At 43.2% G+C, this 25,576-nt stretch overlaps 1 protein-coding gene across 1 annotated transcript; it reads right to left on the bottom strand.

Moving 5' to 3' along the window:
- Positions 1–44: 44 nt before the first annotated feature.
- On the bottom strand, positions 45–24,877 carry grwd1 (glutamate-rich WD repeat containing 1). The gene is made up of 7 exons (XM_084336278.1): positions 24,624–24,877; positions 22,085–22,202; positions 20,585–20,744; positions 15,487–15,697; positions 2,824–2,969; positions 1,027–1,218; positions 45–610 (listed from the first exon to the last, which is right to left on the bottom strand). Exons 1-7 carry the CDS (start codon positions 24,844–24,846, stop codon positions 302–304), a joined length of 1,359 nt encoding a protein of 452 aa, XP_084192404.1. The 5' UTR covers positions 24,847–24,877; the 3' UTR covers positions 45–301.
- Between the last annotated feature and the right edge of the window lie 699 nt (positions 24,878–25,576).

Raw genomic sequence — 25,576 nt, 5'->3', positions numbered from 1 at the left:
TCTAAATAATACAACTGTACTCACCTTAAAAAGAAGCTTGTACGCACCATTAGGTTTGAAAATAATTGGTTTTATTTCAAGCATGCAATTACAATTGCATAGCATGTTGGTTTGAAAATACCTGTAGCTTGAAATATGCACAGGGGAGATGGGATTCCCCAAGACCTGGGCGTACACATCAAAACATAACTAATATCATCCAACATTCATTTGCACACAACACTCATCATACAAACCCCTCTCACACACACACACACACAAATGCGTAAAACATTGGGCAAAATTGGGTTTCTCGCACACGCTACACAGATATTGTCCTGAACAAGTTGAAGCCTGACAGGGCCGTGGAGATCAACACGCCAGGTATCTGTGGATGCCAGTGGACCTCCTTGACCTCCGACTGACCCTGGTGCAGGAACAGCAACTGAGGGGGCAGGTCCTTCACCCCTTCCGCCCTCGCACCCACATCACATGACTCCACGGAGAGATCCCATTGGCTGATGACATCATCCGCTCCCGAGGCGACGAATACGCTGGAGTCCACAGGGTTCCACTCCACAGAGGTGATTGGAGCGCTGTGTTGCTTGAAGTTAGCCACTGGCTTTCCGGACTGGAGGTAGAACAAGACCACTTAGTTGTGACACTTTCTACAAATCACCTACAATAAGTAAAGTGTTTAAATTCTAACATTAATAGCAACTGAGTAAACGGCTAGGAAATTTTTTGTATAGGCACAAGACTATGCAAAAAAACTACTAGGTGATTCAAGTTCAGCCGAGCTGCAGATGTTGCGATTACCCAAACCCAAACATTGAGGTGTGCACCGACGATCGATTCCCTGCAGTTGCCTACTTCAAAAGCAAATGTTGTGATTTGACATTGGAACGTCACAAGAGTGTTACGACATCACAACCCCATCCAACAGGTGTGAGATCATTAACGTCATTTCCAATACGAATGGCTTTGAACTAATAGGTATTGATTTTGGCTAAGCCGAGATGACGCCCACCCTCCACCGGTTCTCACCTGAAACTGCCTCAGGTCCCACACCTTCAACAGGCCATCATCCCCTCCCGACAGGAGGAACGGTTCACTCCTGTTCCAACTGATGACATTGACGTCCGAGGAGTGAGCCTCTTTAACCACGAGCATGGAGTTGGGCGGGGCGCGGGTGTCCCAGACACGGACAGACCGATCCACTGAGCAAGATGCGAAAACCTGGGAGGGGGGGGGGGGGCGAGAGTGCAAAATCTAAAGTTCATCGGTGTACAAACAAAGGCTGATTGGTTTTCTTGGTCATACCAAACAAGGCACTCGTTATGTCAACTTTCTAAATCCCATCCATAACAGAGAAAGAGCCAAAGATAACATGCTGAGCCGAGATTAAATAAAAGCAGCATCTACCTCTTTTTGACCTGCCTTCAATAAAGGTTTGAAGGGATGCTTCGGCCATTTTAAGAAACCCCGTCAGATTTGTTAAGAAATTAGGAGTCATTGATTTCAGTTCATCCAAAAAGGCACCATTGTTCGGATTTTTGATAATTAGCATTCGTTAGCAATTTTATTAGTCACTTAACCCCTACCTGCTCCCGATGAACAGGTTGGCACCTTGCATGGTTGCCTCCGCTGTCGGTGTGTGAATGTGAGGCATACATTGTAAAGTGCCTTGGATAAAAGCACTATATAAATGAAGTCCATTTACCATTTAGAAGGTTTGATAGACAGCTAGCTCGGTCCAATCATTTGACTTGGTCGTTCGTTTGATTGAATGTCATTGTTTTAGCCCCTGCCCCTTACCAGAATAAAGTTTTAGTACTATCGATTACTGTTGATATAATACGAAATGTTAAATGTTGCCAAAAATCGGCAGGAGCCTATTGATCCTTTCAAAATCCCATGTAGCACCTTTAGGGATGGGTACCGAATTCGGTACTTTTGAGGTACCGAACCTAAACACGTCGGTACTACCGAGTATCGAATCAAGTGAGAAACCGAAAAAAAAAATAAAAAAAATGTTTTATTTATTTTTTACTTTTTTCTTTTCATGTCAACGTTCACACGCACAATATATGCTTACCTAGGATTTGACTTGATTCAACAACAAAGCAGTCGGAGCAATGACAAGCCGAAAACTGTCGAAATTGTAGTTATTTGAAGTTTGGATTTTTTTTTACGACTGAGGTAGGTAAATTAAATTTCTTGAGACTAAAGTACCGAAAAAAGGTACCGTTGGGTACCGGTATTGATTCACAGGTACCGGTACCGGTATCGGTTCAAATGTGAAAGGTACCCATCCCTAAGCACCTTCCATATAGCCGTTTCATAATCATACATTAGAACTTACATGGGATTTTTTTCCAGAACACCCTGAAGAAGGCCATGTAGGCCGAAACATGTCGGACTTTTAAAAAAGATTTTTCTAAATAATGTAAGCCACTAAATAAAGGCTTTTTAAAAAAAATTGTAGAGCTGCCTTGGATCTCAACCTTTCTTTTATACTTCATACACTATCGACTTCCACCGGCACGGTCTACAAATGTAGTTAATTTTTAACTTCCAAAATCTATAAAACCGAAACACTGTTACAAAGTGGACTGAGAGGACTCCCAGCTTGAAACAAATCAGACCAGGCTTCTTAAGATGTGTGGAGTGTCCATTTTAATAGACCTGTCTCAAACCCTGCCCCTTTTCTTGATCCTCCAATCACAACTGTCGCTTACCTCGGACAAACCAAGTTTGTCCGAGGTAAGCGACAGTTGTGATTGGAGGATCAAGAAAAGGGGGCAGGGTTTGAGACAGGTCCATTGGTTCCACTGGCTGTACCGTGGCTTCGGTAGGCGACCACTGCAGGTCCTCCACGGACTTGCTGTGCGAGCTGAACGGCCTCTGGTCGATCTGCCAGGAAGCTCCGCCCTCCCGCGGCTCCCAGACATGGATGTTCTTTTTGCAGTCGCCACTGACAAGACGACCTATCAACAAGTAAGGAGAAGAAGAAGATTATTTTATTATCAATGTACACGAGGCAATCGAAAAATCTCTTTTAGCATATCCCTCCTAGTTACACACGCACACAGTTTCACACACACATATGCATTTCATCAAAGAGGTCAGAGCGCAGGGTTGCCCACAGTGCAGCGCCCCTGGAGCTGTTTTGGGGTTCAGTGCCTTGCTCAGGGGCACTTGGTAGAGATGGCGGGGCACCGTAGATGCAACACCAGCCATCCTTCAGTCACAAGCTCACAGCTGGGATACTCCCTCCTATCAGTGGCGGGGATCGAACCGGCGACCTTTTGGTTACTGGCCTGCCTCTTTACACCTCTAGGGAGCAAAAACACTTTTGAACTTTTTCCACAGTCCACAACCGATCATTATGCCTTTTAACAGTCTCATATTTATATAACTCAAGAGTTGTTTGAAATATGTGATACCACTACACACATTGATACAGGGAAATATATTGAATATCAGCTTTGAGATGTTTCATTCCTACTCTCTTGGAGAAGTTGGGTTATTACAGTGAATATTGAGGGATTTGTTTGTCAAACCCCCTGATCTGTGATGTCACACCAATGTACAGCTCTATAGACATCGACAACAAATGGACCTATCCAAAGCCCCACCCTCTTTTCTTCTTCCCCAGGGAAGCAACAGTTGTGATGGAGGATCAAGAAAAGAGGCTTGAAATAAGTAAATTGGAGTAGGCGAGGTAAATGTAATGGAGAGAGTAATTAAGATGACTTCCAGGGGATTAAGGGGAACACAATTACAAATTCTAATGTTAATTTGTAGAAACCTTAGTAAGAATCAAAGGAGCTGCTCCACTGACAATGAATGGGAGATACATTTTGTGGACCCACAGAACGTTTGTTTACTTGTTATATATGAGCTTTATTCTATAGTAGTGGTCTCAGTTATGAAACAGAAAATGTACCGTTTGGGAAATTTGTGAGAGTTGCTCATTTTCACTAATATGTTTGTACTGCCTTACACCAGAGGAATAACATGTGTGAATTCCAAAATTGGGCGTAGTTCCCCTTTAATTTCTTGGTTTGGAAGTGCTACCACAATATAAAGCTCTCTTGGATGTCCAAGGCCAACACTTTGTGTCAACAAAAGTGTCCGCATAGGTCTCCTGCCCACCGTCAATGGAGCAGCTCCAGGTTATTTATTGGTATAAGATAAGAGTCTTTGTTCTCTGGTATTTAACACCGGGTGAGAATTGTTCATTGTCATTTTCCCAACTGATTGGGCTGCCTTAGGCCATGAGAACTACATTATTGATGTTCTGCTTTATTTGACAAACAGTGGAGACAAGAAACAGGGGGGCATTCAACAAAGGTCTCACCAGAACAAGTCAACACCAGAACCCATGTCGTCGTGACTACACAGAATGCACTTTAGTCAAGAATTATATAAAGTCAAAACAAACTTCCACATAGGTTCTTTATCTGCTGTGGTTGAGGGGGTATGAACATCTATAGCTCAGGCCTAACAAAAATAATAGTTGGTTTCAGGTTGGTTGTCAGTTTGGCCATGGGTAGGTAGGGAATTTATTTTTATTTATTTTTTATTTTATTCTTTCCCACGGCGACTATGGATAGGGAATTTCTTTATTTAATTAACCCTTTCACTGCCACACGACAGAAGGTTAGCCCTTTACTATCACACAACCGACGGCGATGCTCCATCATTAGCATCATTAGCTCCGCGGATGCGGAGCTAATGATGCTAATGATGGAGCATCGCCGTCGGTTGTGTGATAGTAAAGGGCTAACCTTCTGTATTGTCACAGTGAAAGGGTTAACCGGCTGTCGTGTGGCAGTGAAAGGGTTAAAATGTTCACAACAACATGGATGCATGTACTCTGCCAGCATGTTTAATATCCATAATACTAAATGTTTGACTAAGATTTCTATGAAACTTTATTCTAAAAAAAAAAAAAAAAAGAAAAAAAGAAATGATTTTTTTTTTTTAATATATAATTTTTTTTTTAAACTCATAAAATATATTGGGTCGCACCTAAATCGGCAGGGTCGGTCGGCAACCTGAAACCAACCATTATTTTTGTTAGGCCCAATCTCTCCTCCAGATGGCTCAAGGCAAGTGAGCCAATCACAGAGCTTGCGGTGCTCCATCACCCTACGCTCGGGGGGCTTTCTCACTGCCATTCGAGGTCGAATCAGCCGTGCTCCGTCGTCTCGTGTGAACTCCGACCGCCCCACGAGAGAACAGCAGATACTCGACCACTGTTACACAACACCATAACATCCGCCTACAGTGCGCAGGTAACAGCTCCCCTCGGAAGCTCTGATCACACTATGATACACTTGGTTCCTACCTACACTCAGAAAGTCAGGTCTGTCAAACCTCATTCTAGGAAAGTAAAAATCTGGTCAGATGATGCTATTGAGACACTTTGCTTTGAATATACTGACTGGTCTGTTTTTAGTGGGGCCTGTGACAATCTAGACTCCTACACAGACAGTGTCATCCTATATAGATTTGTGTTAATCTCCATATCCCCACTAAATCTTGTTAAAACCTATGGTAACAATAAACCGTGGTTCTCACGCGATCTCATTGAGTTGCGGAGAAGGAAAAACACTGCATTCAAAGCAGCTAAATATGAACTTAGAGCTGCCATCAGGAAGGCAAAAACATCCTATGCCACTAAACTGGAGGATAAATTTGATTCAAACAACACTAGGGCAGTCTGGAAAACACTTAATGAACTAACCAATTACAAAAAGGAATCCCCCCCCCCCCCCCCCCCCCCCCGACGCAGACCCCCACCTCCCAGACAAGCTGAACACCTTCTTTGCCAGGTTTGAGAAGCCTCTTAAAGACAGCTGGCCCATCCCACCCCCTTACCTATCCACCCCACTCACCATTGACACAGATAGTGAGGAACCTCTTCCGGAGGCTGGATAAGGGCAAAGCAGCAGGCCCGGATAACATCTCACCTGCCTGCCTCAGCTAGTGTTCTGACCAGCTAGCACCAGTCTACACGGGCATCTTCACCACCTCACTCCAGCAAATGCAGATCCCAGCCCTCTTCAAAAAATCCACCATCATCCCCATACCCAAGAAATGAAAAATATCTAGCCTTAATGACTACAGACCCGTGGCCTTGACGGCAGTAGCCATGAAGGTGCTGGAACGCATAGTCCTGTCAGTAGAGCTGCCGCGATAACCGCGGTATCGCTGTTGCATCACGCTCACCGCAGAGTTAGGCTGAATACCGCGTCACCGCTGTTTTTTATCATAATAATAAAGTTGGCTTGCGGCTTGCGGCTCTGCAGATATACCCTACTCGGTTCCAAGCGACCCTATTGGTCCAGCCTGGCTCTGCGGCTCTGCAGATACCCCCTACTCGACGCGTCACACTTTGTAGCCTCTGAACGAAAACAGAACGCCGCCATCTTTACTGCCTCGCTAAGGATGCATTTCATTCAGGATTTGTTTGCGACAGAACCAAGTGCAATAAACAAAAAAGAATGGATTCACTGTGTATTCTGCCTTATTTATTGATGAAACAAAACCGACATCAACCCAATTTACCACCGAGCGGAGAGTTTAGTGTCACAACAAGATCGCTGATGTGTTAAGTTTGTTGTTGTTATCCGATATACACGAGAGGTAACGTTAAACCCGGGTTTGCTTGGTAGAATACACAATGAGAGGTAACGTTAGCTTTGGCAGAATAGACGCAACGAGAGTCTGGTTAATGTTGTTATTGATTGATTGATTGAAACTGTGTTAAACTCTGGCTTGCTGCAAGCCCTCGGACATCTATGCCCACGGAGCTTTCAGTGTACACAAGCGAGCGGCGGCGGCCCCGCCTGCATCCCCATTCCCCAAAGCAATATGCAAACTGGGATCATCACACCACTCATCTACTCAAAACAGCCAATCAAAGACTATTTCATCTGAGACAACTCAAGAAATATAAGGTTAGGAAGAACTTAATGATACAATTCTACACAGCCATAATACAAAACATTATTTCACTATCCATCACTGTATGGTACTGCAACACACCCAAACACACACTACACAGACTAGAAAGGATCATTAACCCATTCTCTGCCACCACTTTGATCATCCTATACCATCCTCTGCCAGCACTATTTGTCTATGGAGATGTTTACCTTCTTTGCAGGGCTATAACTTTTTAAATTGTATTGCTAAATTGACATTACTATGGCCCATTCAACATCAATTATCTATTGTTCAGGATGTAGGAACGTTTTACTTTTTCATTCACACATTCATACTAAAATACCGTCTAGAGTATAAATATGTTTTTATCGTTTTCTGCAGTATTTCATAGAACGTGAGATATAGGCATAAATGCATATATTAGATTATCAAATGCAGTTTGATACCGATCCATGCTATATTAAAAATGTCAACTGTACATGGTCCTAAACGTCATGACTGATCATCTGCGGGTGAACAGAGGGGGGGGGGGGGGGGGGGGTCGTTTATAATTCAATGACCGACGTTAAATGATTTATGTAGTATGGGTGATATATTGATCAGAGCAGTTTGTATCGAAAATGATAAAGAAAAACGCTGAAACTCACGTCAGTCTCCTCGTAGTGTTGGGCGATGAGAGTAGAGCAAACAGATCCCAATTATATGATGTTGATCGAGGCGATCCAGTTCCGGTTTGTATAATACTAATATACGCCCAAATCATGTCGTTTATTGAGTTATGGCAACGATCCATTGTCCACGGTGTGTGGATTGAGTCCCGGGACGATAAACGAGTGGCCGAACGGAATAGGGAGACACACCGGGGTCACAATTATCGACTTCCGGTTGCAACTCGCCGATCGGCCACCAGGTGGCAGTATTGAAGCGTTGCAGAGTTGTGCAGAATCCTACAGCATCAGCCAAGACTCCGTGGGTGAAATATGAATACCATGACGAAAATATGAAATATTGATCTCAAACACGCCTTACGGCGTTATTGGCAGACAACGCATGGCGAAGAAAGCCGCCTTAACACGTGATTGGCGGAGAATGGGTTAAAAGGGCATCCAAAATCATCAACTGTAAACTCCCCACCCTGGACTCCATACACAAACATCACACCATCACACGCGCACAGACAAAATAATTAGTGACCCCCTGCACCCAGCTCATCACCTCTTCCAACACCTCCCCTCTGGTAGGAGGTTCAGGTCACTGGGTAGTCGCACGGTTAGGTTCAATAACAGTTTCTTCCCCAAGGCCATACAACTGCTTAACTCCAACTCCTCCTAAATTTACCCCCTGCAGTTATGTTTCTTCTGGTCTAGGTTACATTGAACTGTCATCTATAGTTTTTCGTACTGTACTGTTTCTGTCATGTATTTGTTCAAGGTGGTGTTTTCTGTACTGTACTGTTCCATGTGTCTTTTTATGTTTTTGTGGTGTATTGTCGCAGCTACCACCTGCACCGTGCTTGAATTCCACCGGCCTGGCCGTGTGACAATAAAAGGAACTTGAACTTGAGTTGTCAAGCCTTGTCAATATAACCCACCCCCTTTTCTCACGAATGGAACTGGTGTCGTGGAGTCCACTTTGAGCGTTTTCCAGGGTTAGCCTCTAACGCTAAGCTAACGCTAGTTAGCTTAGCCTATTTATTACTAGTTAGCAGCTAACATTGCTCGCGTGAATTATATTGCATGTCATTGATCTACCGGTCGATCACGGCCGACTGGTTGGGCACCACTGGTCTATAGAAATAAATGCATTCGAACAAGAAACCAATGTATAGACATAGCAATGGCAAAAAAATGGCCAGGCCTAATGCAAGCCAGGGAAGTCTTGTGCTTGTAACGTGGCTTCATGTTTTCATCCACTGAGCCATGAGGCTCAACATGCTTGTTTGGTTGAGGTCTGAACTCGCCAAATTGCCCATACATATCGTTTTGTGGTTGAGGTATTCCCTACTATAAACCAAACGGTGAAGTACAATTACACAAAAGTCCAAGATAAGATCAATTACGACTTTGTCAGGTGGTCCAAACTTAAAAATTCAGTATAGGCCCGAGTATCAATAGTTAAGATGAATGTCTTACCTAGAATCAACTTCATTAGCTCAATGTTACCGCTACCCCCTCCTGATGGTTACTGGAAAAAATTACACTCCTCCGCATATACATTTGTTTTGAATAATAAACCTCCAAGAATAAAAAGATTCACCGCACAGAGAAACAAAGCCGACGGTGGATTAGCATTCCCAGACTTTTACCACTATTTTAAAGCGTACTCTTTAAGACCACTGACAACCTGGTTTGACTCCCAAGCATCAGTATCCTGGAGAAACTTAGAAGAAAAGATAGTAGCACCACATAGACTGCAGGACATAGTATACACCAAACTATCAATTAAGCAATGCGAAGTGAAATTTGGCCCTCTTATTACACATGTGATTCGGTTATGGCGAGAAACACACAAAAAATATACTAACCAACATAATTGGCATAGCCATACTCCCCTATTCAATAACAATGAACTCCTTATTGGGAAACGACCTATCAGATACCGCAAATGGGAAAAGCAGGGCATACATACATTGGGAGACGTTTTCAACAAACTGGGTTTTTGTAGCTATCATGATATACATAAAAAATGTAACATCACCAGCTCCACATATTATTTCTACGCACAGTTATTAAAATGTTTGAAGGCTCATGGAGTCCCATTAAAAATACTAATTGAGCATCACAGATATCACAAATTCTTCTATGAAAGAGAGACATCGAGAGGATTCGTATCTGATTTTTATCATCACTTACTAACGTCTTCGTATGAAATCCTTCCCTAGACTTAGTATGGAGGGATATACCAGATTTGGAAGTAGATTTTGATGGCAAGAAGTCTGGGCAAACGTTCGAATTGCATCACGCAACCCGGATCATCAACAAATGAATCTTAATTATATTCACAGGACATACCTGACTCCTATAAGATTGAACAGAATGGGACTTAGACAAGATTCTATATGTTCTTTATGTACAAATGGTGATGAGGGTACATTTATGCATATGTATTGGGATTGCCCACCCGTTAAGAAATTCTGGGAAGAAGTGACCCTGAAATTATCAGAATTCTTACTTCTGAATATACCTGTACACCCTCTGTATTGCTGTTGAATGATGTCTTTCAGTATGCAGCCCCTATACAGCTAAAGAGACTACCGGTAGTTTCATCCGGTCTTACAGCTGCTAAAAAGCTGATAGCTTCACGATGGATTCAACCGGAAAAAATGTGCCGGAAGGTATGGATTCTTACCTATCTCGATGTGATTTATCTAGAGATATCTACAGCAAGAATTTTAGGTATCAGTGAAACTAACATTGCAATTTGGTTAGAAGTGGTGGAGAGAATAAAAGCTAGCATATTAATTGTAGTTCCTGGTTAGAAACGAATGAAAATGGATGGATTATCCAAGTGGGGGTCCGGGGGGGTAGAGCGAGCAAGAGCATATGTATGTATTGTATTGGACTGCAAGTATTAGGTATATATATCCCGTAAACTACATTTATATTGATTTGAAATGTATAATCCTGTGATTTACTTAGGATATTTACTGTTAATGCTTGTGTGTCTAAACTTATGTTATGTTTAAAAAAGAAAAAAAAGAAAAAGAAAAAAAAATCGTTTTGTGGGTAAGCAAGCATGAAAGCATTACAGTAATGACGTTGTGTGTGTCAGCAAGTTAATACAGAAGCCTCTTCCGTGTTTTGGTACAAGCTTATACACCACGGCCCCCGCTCCCACTGGCGCGCACCCGGAACCACCTATTCCAGCGGTCCAGGTTCGGAGCGAATCAGCGTCCCCGGGGGGGGGGGGGGGGGGGGGGGGGGGGGCGTTCTCAGTAGGACGACCACACCCTATTTGGGTGCGATCGGGCTGTGATTCGACCCCGAATGGTTAGTAAGAAAGCCCCCTCAGTGACCCATCCGGCTGAGCTCTGGCATTTTCACGATAGAGTATAAATTAGAGTACAATGAGGCTTTACTTCAGTAATAAATAGCTTATTGTGGAATATTAATCTCACTCACAGCCAACTGTCGTGTTGTTGAGGGGGTGTGGCCTTCCGTTCGTTGAAAGGAGTTGTCAAGTTAGGATCAACTTCTGTCTACAGTCTACCTCTGTTTTTAATTCATCTTCAATGAGAAGTATCCGTTTGTTGGACAGGGTTGACAGTTTGGAGAGGGTGAAGTTTTGGAACTGATGGATACTAGGGGTGTAACGGTACGCGGATACGTACTGTACCGCGTCAATGTGGTCCTCCGGTACAGTACGGGCTGTGCACCGTACGATTGCAACGGTATGGTCAACCTTTTTTTGCGGAACTTAAATCCCCCCGGCCCCACGTAATTTATCAACAACACTGCGGTCTGCTGTGAGCATTATAAAACAAACGTGTGTTTAACCGACCGTGAATTAAAGTGTCAATGCTGTTTGTCATTTTAACAGCAGATACTTTCTTAAATGCCATCCTCCCGACAGAGCGCTGTTGACGGGGAGCTCTGATGGGTTCGCTTGCTGGTGTTATTAGCATTAGCTGAAGAGCTAACCGAAAAGCTAGTTTTAGCTTTAATGTTACCATGACTAAAGTTGGGGCTATTCATAATCCAGCAATAATGGCTGCAGACCTGCAAGCAAAGTACAGCAAGTTGGCACAGGAGTATTCCAAGGTAAATCACTTTTTCACCAGTAACGTTATATTGTCTTGTTTCCATCTAACGTTAGCTCATGCTAACTTAGCTCACGCTAACGTGGTCACTGATCGACCTCTCGCACACAATTAATGACATGTTGCGGACAGCCATATCGGTGACAATGTTTAGCTTTTAGTGCCAAATGATAAGAGTCTGAGGCGGAGTCTCAAAAGAGAATGTTGAATATTTATTGTGCAAAAATCACAACAGGGGAGCTCCAGTAGCTCACCGCGTACCTCGAGCGCTATTTCGGCGCCGGGGACAACCGTGCTCGTCACGGATCTGGGGTTTAGCGAGTTCGAATCCCGGACTGCAGCCGTGCCTTTCCCAGAGTGTCTTCCCCCCATCTGTACCCCATTCAGCCTGTTTCTGTCGGTCATCCTTGACCAGAGTAAATGCGATAAACGCAAAAAAGAGCCAGCGGAATGGCCAAAGTTTAAAAAAAAAATAAAAATCACAACAGATCCTCTGTGCTACTTCACCGGAGCCTGTAGACTGAGTAGGGTATATCTGCAGAGCCACTGGGTAGCGAGTGCAAAGTGAGTGGATCATTGGAGTAGGGTATATCTGCAGTGCTGCAGCCCCATAATACAGTATCATTAATCAATCACCTGTTGTTGAATAAATACCATTACTTTCTAGTTATTACTAAAAAACAGTATATATAAAACAGTAGCTGTATATATATATATATATATATATATAAAAAAAAAAGTATAATTTATATAATAATTTTTTAAATTTAATTTTTTTTAATGCATGCACTGGTATCCCCCCCACTGTACCGAAAAAGTACAGAACCGTGACTTAAAAACCGAGGTACGTACCGAACCGTGGATTTTGTGTACCGTTACACCCCTAATGGATACCATTACCATCCGCAAAGCTGGGCACGATTACATTAGGTTCAAATTTTTAAATAAACAAACAGACCTTCAATACATTTTCTATCTGTTCACTGATTGATCAGTGTAGCCGCAGCCTAATTAATACATGAAGCTTTCAAATGCTAACAAATCCATGAGCCCAGTATGTGGATGTTTAGAACCACTAAAATTAACTAAATTGTAGCAAACTAGTTTCAGTACTCGTTTGTGGGCTAGCTAGCCGATATCCTTTCAAACAACTGACAATGAATTGATGGGCCAATCAGGGTAACCTGTGTATATTATGCAATATTTCAAAGGAAGCATAGGCATTTATTACCATAATTTTGCCAAGTTGGAGTATAGACGCCATGTTGTGGCCAGTGAATCATAAGCCACCCAACACTCTCTTTGAAACCTTGCTGTCCAAACTCTGGTAATAAATGGCCCTGGATGGAAGTTATTCAGCACCCGCAAACAACAATGCAATTCGTCTCTCAGTGATAATGGGGAAGCCATTTTGTAATGTTTCTATGCCTTAAGTCAGTTGTGCCACCACAGGATACCAATAACATGTTAACCTGTTCCACCCGACGGGACCGGATCCGGTCCCAAAATGGCATCTGGTCATAAATCCATATATTTTTTAATATTGCATATAAGTTGCGATTTTTTTGTCAAACATTTTCAAGTATTAACATCACTAACATGTCACAAAAGCATGTAGAATGTATATTATCAATACGTTAGTTTAGCAATAGGTTAAAAGTACCATTAGATAGTTTTAAGTTTTCGATTTTCTGAAGTCTATTCCAAGACGGCGACCATTTTGGAAAGTTTTAACCATGGGAATTGTAGTCTTTTTGCAGCCACTCTGTGGAGGGCATTCATGTCCTATCTACACAGAAATGCGTTTTTTGGCGTTTTTTTGTGGATACGGCTGAAACGCAAAATTGTGTTTGCGTTTGGAGATACGCAAAAAAAACGCGCCGACAACAGCGTGTAGTCTGCACGCTAGCCGTTGTTGCGAAAACGCCCATGCGCAGTAGATATCATCTGCGTGCCCTCCCGGTGACAACAGTGTGTGTGTTTGGGACAGAGCTCCGTGTCCCAAATAGCTTCAGCTACCATGTGTTGTCAAGTTATTGTTATAAGGACCCCAGTCCAAGCTACAACAGTCTGCATTCCCTTAACAATTGTTTGTATTGAGCCGTATTGTATTGTACCCATATGCAATATGTTAAATAAAGTTTACATCCATTCATTCTGCTAGCATTACCGATTGGCATGAGCAGCTGGCTAACGTGAGCTATCAGGATTCAGACCCTGTTAGCTCAGAGTTCCTCTTTCAACTTAACAAGCATTAAACAAAATGGCCCAGTCATCTATTCACCTTTGTTTAATACACACAGCGTTGTCTCTAATGTTATCTAACTACTGATAGCTCGCGATATCATCAGTTTTGGTGCCGGCTAAGTAGCGTGAGCTAACGTTAGCTTCTAGCCACAATGCTATATTGTTATAATGGCATACTCCATTGACGTTAGCATGCAGCTAACAATGCTACCGATCGTTTTTTAGACTAACTATCCGCTCTTGGTGGTCACTTGTGTTGATGTTAGTTTTGTTTCATCAACAAATGACAGGCAGAACACACAGTGAATGTATCCGTTTTGTTTATTGCACTTTTATTAGGCTTTGCTGAAAAAAGAATTGCTGCATTGAATACAAAAAAAATATGGTGGCGCGGCATAGACATTTTCTTTGCTGGAGCTTCCACCAGGAAGTGTATTGGCACATTCGTTCTGATTGGTTGAAATTGCCTTCATGTTTGCCACCTACTGCCACCTACTGCTTTGGCAGTGTACTACATCAGTGTGCTCTGGTGACAAAAACGAAAAAAAAACGAAAGTGTGACTCGAGGCGCATGACGTCGCGGCGATACGCAGCGATGCGTATAAGAAAACAATACGAAGATGATACGAAAGGTGTAACCTCAGCCTCAGTCGTTCAGCGTTGGAATTTTGACGAACTACACTTCCTGGCAGGTACTATGGGGGTTCAAAGTTCAGCGTTCTGAATGAATAATATCAATAACTGTTATTATTCGCGATAATAAGCCACAAAAGGTAACGTTTTTGACAAATATTGAAACAGTTAGTTTCTCCTCCATATTGTTAGCATGTAGCAACAATTAGATCTGAAATTTGTTTAAAAATGGTTGCACTGTGGTGAAAATAAAAAACTACAGTAAATTACAGTAGATATCATCTGTTCTTAATTTATGCATGCCTGGTGATACTAAATCCAAATTGAACTCTGGCATTTGAAAGATAATATATGTATATATATATAAATGTGCGAATTGGCTATAATAAGGTAATTTATAAGCCTCCTATTCTATAATAATATTTCAAATTGCATTGGTCCGGATGAGAGAATTCAGTACTGTATCTACAGAACCTTCCGTTTAATCATCTTCCCTTTATTAATTTCCTTCGATTTTTTTTGTACACATGATCTCAAGAAGGTACTGAACGAGATCAGTGGCAGTTTCTTATGTTTGGTCATTATTAGCATGGTGTTATTCACTGTCAAAGATGCAAAGAAAAATCATAATTCATATTCTCCTTTGTTTCATCACAATTTAAGCAAGCCTAGTAATAGACACAATATTTCTGACACTGTGAATACATTCCCTGAGGTCCATAGATGTACCCAGATACCAAGAACATGCAAATAGCCCTTGTAGAAGTGGAGCAATATTCCATTTACCTAGGTATATATTTTAGGCGGATTTTCACCACGGGTGGAACAGGTTAACTCTTAAACTGAGGGGTAATCCAATCTTTCCTCTTTTGGCAAACTTCAATGTAGGTGAAAGACAAATTTACCAGGTACTTTGGGGGACCAATCAATCGCAAAACCTTCCGTCATGTGGCCTGAGAAACTGAAGAGGGGCGTGGCTTCCTTCTGCTGTTTGATATAAGCCGACAGAGCAGCAGAATTGTGGACCGCGTCCACTTGAGGTCTGAGGTCAAATATTTCCACCTGTCCCTTCTCTGACCAGACAGCCGCCAATGGCTGCTCTCCGCATTGAGTCACCTGCAATGCAAAAGAACAACGCAACCAAATACACAGTTTAGAACATGACCGGTCATGGCTGTGCAAGCTGGTAATAAATACTATTACCGTAATTCCTCTAATAGTAACCCCGGCTTGTATTTGTTTCAACTGTAGCGGGTACCAGGCTTGTATTAGGAGGAGGCCTGTATAAAGAGGGAGGCCTATATTTCAAATTTTCAAACGGATCATAATGAATAAATCAACATTTTGTGTCAGTTTGAACCCAGTAAAATGTACTGGGTTCATTTATTGAAACCAAGTACTGTATGAAATAGTAAACAGTGCAATTACAGGTGGTCACTGGTCATTTCAACGTTTTCAAAGTGAAATCAAGTAACTAGCTCAGTGTGCAGCTCAGTATGTTAGTGACCCGGCTTGTATTAGGAGGCCGGCTTATAATTGCTTAGCTCAAGAGCGCACCCGGCCATTAATAGAGACCCGGCTTGTATTTGAGACCCGGTTACTATTAGAGGAATTACGGTATCCTACATAAACAAAACGTAAAATGAACACAAAAAAAATATGGCTTCATTACTGATTATTAGATAGATATACATGTATATATTGTGGCAGACCGGCTAGGCCTAACAAAAATAATGGTTGGTTTCAGGTTGCCGACCGACCCTGCCGATTTAGGTGCGACCCAATATATTTTATGAGTTTTAAAAAAAAATTATATATTAAAAAAAAAAAAAATCCTTTTTTTTTTTTTTTTTTTTAGAATAAAGTTTCATAGAAATCTTAGTCAAACATTTAGTATTATGGATATTAAACATGCTGGCAGAGTACATGCATCCATGTTGTTGTGAACATTTTAACCCTTTCACTGCCACACGACAGCCGGTTAACCCTTTCACTGTGACAATACAGAAGGTTAGCCCTTTACTATCACACAACCGACGGCGATGCTCCATCATTAGCATCATTAGCTCCGCATCCGCGGAGCTAATGATGCTAATGATGGAGCATCGCCGTCGGTTGTGTGATAGTAAAGGGCTAACCTTCTGTCGTGTGGCAGTGAAAGGGTTAATTAAATACAGAAATTCCCTATCCATAGTCGCCGTGGGAAAGAATAAAATAAAAAAAAAAAAAAAAAATTCCCTACCTACCCATGGCCAAACTGACAACCAACCTGAAACCAACTATTATTTTTGTTAGGCCCAAGCGTGGTAATAGACGGCCGCTGTGTGTCGGCCAAGGTACTGGGGCATATGCCCATATTAGGAGTTCCGGAGAGACTCCCGCCAGAGCAGAGCGCATCAGCACAGATGAAGCGCACCTGTGCCAGACGCGCCCGAGACAGGTGAGCGCAATCACCACTCAATCAAGCAGCATAGAAAATGGAGACAGAGATACAGAATGATTGGAGTAGCTGAGGCGAAACCATACGGAAAGAGAGGACGCGAGTAAGAGTGAGAAGAGGAAGAAGATTATTGTCTGTGTGACCAATGCTGCGTTTGCCTGCTTTTGGAAGGAGGACCCTGCTGTGTGCTATAACCCCTGATCGTCTGAGAAACCGCCCTCTGTGTACCGAACCCCGCTAACGGACCAAGACGATTATCTTGCATTACGGACTGGCTGACGATTTCACTAACCTCTCCTTTTCCCCTAAACAGCAATAAAACTGCTGTTAAATGTGCTTCTACCTTGTGCCATGTGTGTTTTGTTAATTCCAATCTGGTGACAGCTCATAACACCCCCAGAGTAGGGATGCCCCGATCACGTTTTTTGCCACCGATACTGATCACCGATCGTCTATGAGCCATATCGGCCGATACCGATAACGATCGTTTTTGGTTTTATATTAATCTTTTTTATAAAATATATATATTATATAATTATACTTGTAGTTGTTGTTTTTTATCCACTTTTTCTCCCATTTTTTCTATATTTTCTCCCATCCCAATTTCGTATCATCCAATTCAACCCTCCCCTGTCTCCCCACGTTGTTTCTTGCCTCCCACAAGCCGGCTGCAATGTGGACTAAGTCATACATAGCACGAGTCCCCTCCGATACTCGAGGTAACAGCCATCGCATCTTTTCACCTGCGCGGCTCGATCTCTCAGCGTCTGGGGTCTGGGCTTTGGAGGGGCCCCGCCCCCGTCGCTTCTTGATTCTACTGCGCAGGGGCACCAACCGACCTGTAGGAGTCGCTGTCCACACCGCCCGATCCCCACCCTTCAGTTTCCCTCCCCGTAATACGGCCAATGTGTATTACTGTGGACGACCAGCTAAACTGAAAGCAATGTGGAGAGCGGGGCTCGAACAGGAGGCATCTTGTTCGAGCCTAGTCTCCAGCATTCGTTGCGAGCGCCTTGCCCACTGCGCCACGTAGCCGCCCATTATACTTGTAGTTGTATCGTCTGCGAGACATCGCCACCATGCAACAAGTCAAAATGCTCGCTATCTGCAAACAGCTCCACTCTCTGTGTGTATACTCTGCTTTGGTCAAATCACATTCAGCGTGGGGCCTGAGAGTGCTGGGGCTGATGTTCTGCAGATGGATACTATTGAGTCAGAGCGATAGTTCAACAGGGTCTGAAACGTGTTATGAAGCATGATAGCTAATTAGCCAATGTTCAGCTGCAAAAACGAATAATGTCAATTATGTTATAAGACATTGATATCAGGAGCTATCTGTAGCTACCGCTAGCCGGCTAGATGACGTTAGACAATGCATCATGTATTAAAATAAAGTGAACTATTTAGTTCACTAACGTGAGCTACCTAGCTAACGGAGGTCTCATGCTGGTGCATCCCTATCATTCTTAAACTGAAATGCGCATTTGTTGATATCAGGAGCTATCAGTAGCTAGCCTCATGTATTAAACTAAAGTGAATAGTTGACTGTGTAGTTTTGTTTAACACTTTCTTCGCCAGGCTTATGTACATCATTATACCATCCTCTGCCAGCTCTATTTGTCTATGGAGAAGTTCCCCTTCTTTGCAGGGCTATAACTTTTTAAATTGTATTGCTAAATTGACATTACTATGGCCCATTCAACGTCAATTATCCATCGTTCAGGACGTAGGAACGTTATACTTTTTCATTCACATATTCATACTAAAATATGGTCTAAAGTATAAATATGTTATCGTTTTCTGCAGCATTCTCCAGAACGTGATTTATAGCCCTAAATGCATTATATTGATGATCAAATACAGTTTGATAGCGATCTGCGTGAGATAAAACATTTCAAATGGACGTGCTTCTAGAAGTTACTACTCATCATCTGATGTTGACCGGATGGGGGGGGGGGGGGGTCGTTTATAATTCCGTGGCCAACGTTAGATGATTCATCTAGTGTGGGTGATATAATCATTAGAGCAGTTTGTATCGAACACGGTAAATAAAAAACGCTGAAACTCACCGCAGCTTCCTCGTAGCGTTGGGCGATGAGCGTGGAGCAAAGATATTCCTATTATGGGATGTTGAAATATGCGATCCATCTCCAGGTTGTATAATAGTATATACGTCCAAATCATGTTGTTTATCGAGTTATTGGTAACGGATCACTATCCATTGTGTCGCGCTTGAGTCCCGGCACCTATAGCGAGTGATCGGACCGAATTTGGATGAGCACCAGTTTCCGTTTCGGGCGATCCGCCGATCGGCCACCAGATGGCGCTCTTGAACCGTTGGAGAGTTGTGAGGGGATCAACAGTAGATCTCAAGTCTCCGGGGGAGAAATATGATTGAGATCACAGATTTTTGAAATATTGATCTCAATGACGTGTTACGGCGTCATTGGCAGAATTAGCATGGCGGGGAATGACGAGTTTAGGCGTCCTTGGCAGAGAAAGTGTTAAACAGTAACGCTAGCTCGGTAGCTAACGTTAGCTCACGAGCGATAGCTAGTTAGCTAACGCTAGCCAGCGCTTGCGAAAACGAATGCCAAACTGTCACATTGATAGCAGGAGCTATCAGTAGCTAGATAACATTAGACAACGCCTCTTGTATTAAACAAAAGTGAATAGATGACTGGGCCATTTTGTTTAATTTGTTGAAAGAGGAGCTCTGCGGTGCTCATGCACTCGACTCTTGCCGAAGGGTGCGTTTGTTGACATGAGATGGGTCTGGGAGGGGGAGGAGGAGGGGGAGGAGGAGGGGGAGGAGGGGCAAGACGTGCAGCAGCAGAGTGTGGCTGTGAGCGAGTGAGAACTCTGCAGAGAATTGGATCATGTTTTCCGTGTCATCGATCGGTTTTCACGATCGGCGAAAATGAAGCATTATCGGAATTCACAGATCTCATATTTATACTGAATATCGGCCGATACCGATCGCTGGCCGATCGATCGGGGCAGCCCTACCCCAGAGTCTGTCACAATATATATATATAATAACACAAGTCAAGGCTACTACCACCAATCAGAGCTCAATTAAAAAAAGGAGCTGCAAGTGGTATTTCCTTTGTTAAAACAAGTGGTCTACATGTTAAAATAATAGCTCTACACTCCGACAGCCATCACTGATATAGTGTTTGGTCAGTAACATGGGTCTCCCAGTCCCCCCAGTGCAGAAAACAGAAAATACATTTTCTGGTATCCAGTTCTCCCACTTTATCCAATGGGGAGAGAGAAATGTATTTTGTGTTTACTGCAGAGTGGAGGGACTGGGAGACCCATGTTACTGACCAAACATGACTCTATATCAGTGATGGCTGTCGGAATGTAGAGCTATTTAAAACATTAACAAAAGAATACTACTTACAGCACCTTTAATAAAATATTGATAATGACAGTTTCACACATAACTTTTTTTTAACCATCTGTAGTGTGGTAGTGAAAGGGTTAAACTGAAGGGCTTCTGGCACAACTGGTAAGTTGACCAGAGTTCCAACTAGAAATATTAAAAGACAACCTACTCTGACTCTGTTGATTCCTCCGTAGTGGGGGGCCATGGCCAGCTCCATCTGGGGCTTCTTATCTTCATCATCTTCATCACCACTCTCTTCATCACTGCTCTCGTCCCCCTCTTTCTCCTTCTCTGTCCCATGAAGGTTATGCATTCGCATGACAAGAAGTCTAAGAGACCACATCAGAATTTTAATAAACAGAAGGCTTTGCGATAATAACCCCATCACAACATCCTCAAAGTCTTCACAGGGTTAAAGCTGCAGTAGGCAACTTCGGAGACATTAGCTAAAACATCCGATTGGTTATCGATGCAGGGAGCTGTTGATTTGGGCCAATCAGAAAGACCACCATTGCGATTCCTGCCAATTAGAGGCTGGGAAATATATATATGAACTCAGCTTTTAAAGCTGGTGCCTCTGGGAGTCTGTGGAAAACCTTTGTTTTGCGTGCATGGGCACTACCGGATTGACTACAAAAACCTTCTACTTTACTCTACTTTCAAAGCCCACCATAATCTAGCCCCCCCCCCCCATCTACATCACTGACCTCCAGGAGTACATCCCCTCCTGCACCCTCCGCTCATCCTCTGTTGAGACTTCCGACCATACCCCGCTCACGCCTCAGCACCATGGGTGCTCGATCTTTCAGCTGCTCCCTGCCCCCACATGTCCGACAGTCTGACTCCATAACATTATTCAAATCCAAAGCGGCTGGGTGGCGCAGCAGACTAAGCGCTCGTCACCAACGCGAGAGACACTGGTATCGAATCCGGCTGTCAGCGTTGCCTCCGGCTTGGCCGTCCGTCATACTGGCTCAATTGGCAGAGTCAGCGGGAGGGAAGCCGGTGGGGTGGTATTCTGACCTACAGGTCGGTCAGGGCGCCTGCACAGCGAGGGAGGGAGATGGTGAGGGTAGTGTGACCTCCCACACGTTACACCTCACCAATGAGAGTCCGCGCTGGCAGGTGAAAAGATGCTGCTGGCTGTCTCCTATGTCTTGGAGGAAGAATCTGATAGACTTCAGGGCTCCCTAGACCGACCAGTGGGGGGCACATGCGAGCAACGACCAGGAAGGGGAGGGGGGAATTGGCATAACGACTAAATTGGGATGGGAGAAAAACACAGAAAAACATGAGAAAAAGTGTATAAAAAAAATAAAAATAAACATTATTCAAATCCCAACTCAAAACACCTGTTCAAACTGGCATACTCACTATAACTGTACCCTGTGTGTCACCGTTTTATACTTCCTGTTTGTTTTGTTTTTAACTTCACTGACACTTTTGCCAAGACCACCGCTTTGAAAGGCCCCTCAAAATAAAATGTATTGTTAATTTCTCCAAAGTTGCCTACTGCAAATTTTAACTATTCAAATTTCTTCCTGGGGACACTTGCCTGCTTAAAATGTTTGTAAAATCATTCACCGACATTGTGTCAATGCTCTGAGATATGCATCTAGCTATCAATGGGGTAATTTATCCGCCAAATTTCAGTCTGCCACAAGCTTACCTATTGCTCAGAGCAGTATCAGCTTGGGTGCCAGCACAGAGCAACAGTGACAGTGGGAACTGATCCCTGCCCTCTCCATTCCCATCTCTCAATACATCGAAGCTCAAACAAGGAGCGCCTATGGGGGGGAAAAGAGAATTTTTAATTGATTGATTACTTTATTTTGTCCAGACAGTGACGATTTTGAGTGTATCCGCCAAAGTATTTTATCGTATGCAGTGCACGTTTAGTCCAGACGGAATCGCGTTCCGGGAGCCTGAATACGCTATTTTCTGAAAACGGGTCACAGAGTGAACAAATCTGAAGACGCAATCAATCACCCACCTTTCCCTTAATCCACATGCGCAAACCCAGCCAACAAAAAAGAAACATGATACATATATGTCTTATATGTCCAGATATGTCCTGGCTAGAAGTGTTTATTAAACACCGGGAGGCTACTGTGATGAACTACACGATACTAGCTAGAGATTAGAGTCACTCACATAGCGGGCCTTTTTCTGAAAGTAGCCAAGCACATAGATAGCCCCTTTCGTGACTGTGATGCACCGAGTGAATACACAGTCCCTTTAAAATCCCACAAAGAACTGGTCCTCAGCGAAACGCTCGTTGTACAAGTATTGCAGAGAAATTTCAAAGGTACTCACAGTTGCACGGACAGACAAACGCTAAGGTTTGAAAGCTTGGCGTTGCTAATAAAACACTTTTTATAAACTGGTCAACACTGACAGCTTTATTTCCGGCTTTGGGTGCCTGATGCGCCTGCGCTGTGGGGGCCAGTTTCGAATTGCAGCCTCCCGCTGTGCTCTTTGAGAGCGGTTTTGAAGGTGGGTAGTGATTCACATTTTTTTTACGGCTGTGTGTAGGGCGTTCCACCTTGATGTGGCATAATTACGGAACGTGTTTAGTCCCTTGTTTGAGCCGAATCTGGGTTGGACATGATTTGTGGAACTCCCTCGGGTGTTGTGGTCGTGGTATCGACTGACCTTTGGGAAGTATTTCGACATGTACATAAATACACACCAAAAGGGGCTATAGAAGGGGACATGGGGTGGTGGGACTCTTGCTTGGTCAGGCAAAAAGGTGAAATGGTGAGGTTATGGAACCGCCTGGTCCAACTGCCAAATGACAGGGTGACAAAATATTTTTAATTGGGACAGAGCACACGGTCATCCCTGGTCAAGAGAGATGTCCATGATTTTTTTCTTCTACTGACTTAAGTATGCTTTTTATGAACAATCTGCAGTGTAAGGTTCACATAATTAAAACAAAATTATCAACAATCCATCAGGATAAGTGGAAGGTGGAGATTTGGAAAAAACCTAAACTTAGAAAATATGTTGTAATTAAAAAGAGTATTTTACTGAACCTTATGTAATGTTAAACTTAAAGAGAAGACAGAGGTCTCTGTGTGCCCAGTTGAGGTCTGGCAGTGACTGGCACCCTGCCATTGGCTGTGGAAGTGGGTAGATTCCAAGGTAAACCTGAGGAAAAGCAGTTGTGTGTTCTATGTGATCTGGGAGTGGTGGAGGATGAATATCATTTTGTTTTTTATTGCCCTTTGTACACCGCTTTGTGGAGGGCTTTATTTGAGATAATTCAAATTGTAAATCCGGATTTGTTTTGACAGTCTGAGAGTTGCATGTTGAGTGTTTTTTTGTGGAGGACATCTTCAGTTTTGCAGGATTTTTGGAGAAAGCATGGCACCTGAGACAAAACACACTGTATCCTATATAATTGTATTTGAATTCCTCTTGTTTTCTTTGTTTATATACATTGCGTACAGCTTGTGTTATATTACATTTTATTGTATTTTCTTGTTCTTGTGGCCATCTTGGTCTATATGTCATTTGTCAAGTAATTGGTCAAGTATATTATATACTTATTGTTATGTGTTTTGTAAGCCCATATGGGCTGGGCATACACCTGTATGTAAGACACGAAAATAAAAAAAACATCAAATAAAATAAAAAAGAATTACATGGGTACCTTGGGTGGTGTAGTGCATATTGTAGACCAAGCCCATTGCAAGTTGCTGTACTCTGTCGTCTACTCTAAGCCATCATAGGTTGTCAAAGTGGGCAGGGGTGAGGTGGGTTCTAGGAGTAAGGTCAAGCAGTAGTCTGACCAGTTTGTTTTGTGATGTTTCAAACCCTAGCGTTTGTCTGTCCGAAACCCTCGTGCAACTAGTGTGAACCTTTGAAATTTCTCTGCGATACTTGTACGAGAAGCGTTTTGATAGAGAAAAGCAAGACAGACTTAATTGTAGGAATTTTACATGGTTGGTTGGACTGGACAGGGGACTGTGTATTCACTCGGTGCATCGCAGTCACGAAAGGGGCTACACAACAGGAGGACACAATTTGAATAACAATAACAATGTCATAACGCATTTAAAGTCTTGATCTTAATGAAACAGATGTAACGTTAACAATCTATTCAGTGAAATGGTGTATTTCCTTAGACTATTATTTTCACCGATATGTGCATAGATTGTGAGTGACTGAGTCGCAGTGGGGTAGCCTGGGTAACGACTTGCCTGTTTGACACTCGTGGTACATGCGGTAAGCGGACCGATCCATCTCCAGCTCCTCTCCCGGCTGAAGTGGCTCTAAACCGGGAACATACACTTTGTTCTCTGCCTCTTTCTCCGTTTCCTCTTCATCCATCTCGTTTTCATCATTTTCGTCGCTGTCAACCTCGTCCATCTCCTCCATCTCCCCATCTTCGTTTGCAAACGTGTCTTCCTCGGGCGCAGACATCTTTGAGAACAGCAAAGTTTGCTTACTTCCGGTATTTCTGCCACGTGGTTTAAACATCCCCCGATGTCTCCGCCCCCTCTCTTCTCCCCTGCCGTCACCTCGTTCCCAGTTTTATCTCCTACCCGTCCACTGATTCGCTTTCCCCCGATTCTCTGGAAATCTACCCCCATACCACTCCGTTACGGGAATTTGGCTCATCCCATCCCACCCGGTTGCCAGGAACCGTCGTAGTCGATCCCGAAACGAAAGTATTTGTTTAGGGAATTAACACACAGTCCCCCTGGCCCTGAGCATTCATGGAGCAGTGCAGTCAGTGGTAGAACAAACATATTTTCTCTCTCTCTCTCTCTCTCTCTCTCTCTCTCTCTCTCTCTCTCTCACCCCTTTCTCACCTCCCCCCTCTCTCAATAATTGTGTGTAGGCCTACTAAGCTACTATACCTAAAGAAGTTACAGAGGGGCATTGAAAGGACTGTGCCGTTGTTGGCAATGCATGGTTTCTATAGCTTTTAGCATGTATGAATGAAAACTTTATTTAACAGATTGCAGAATACAATACAGTATACAGTACACACAATTGTTAAGGGGATGCAGAACAGAGAAAGTCGTTTGTCTTGTTTTGCATCAGGGTCCCCCATTTTCAATTCATAGTGACATTTATGACATACACAGTCAACATACATGACATACAGCCAGGTATATAGTACTGTTACTTGTTCCTGTTTGCGGAC

Source organism: Notolepis coatsorum (assembly GCF_963971535.1).
Source record: "Notolepis coatsorum genome assembly, chromosome: 19".
Lineage (NCBI taxonomy): Eukaryota > Metazoa > Chordata > Actinopteri > Aulopiformes > Paralepididae > Notolepis > Notolepis coatsorum.
This window is presented reverse-complemented; position numbering and strand designations above follow the sequence as displayed.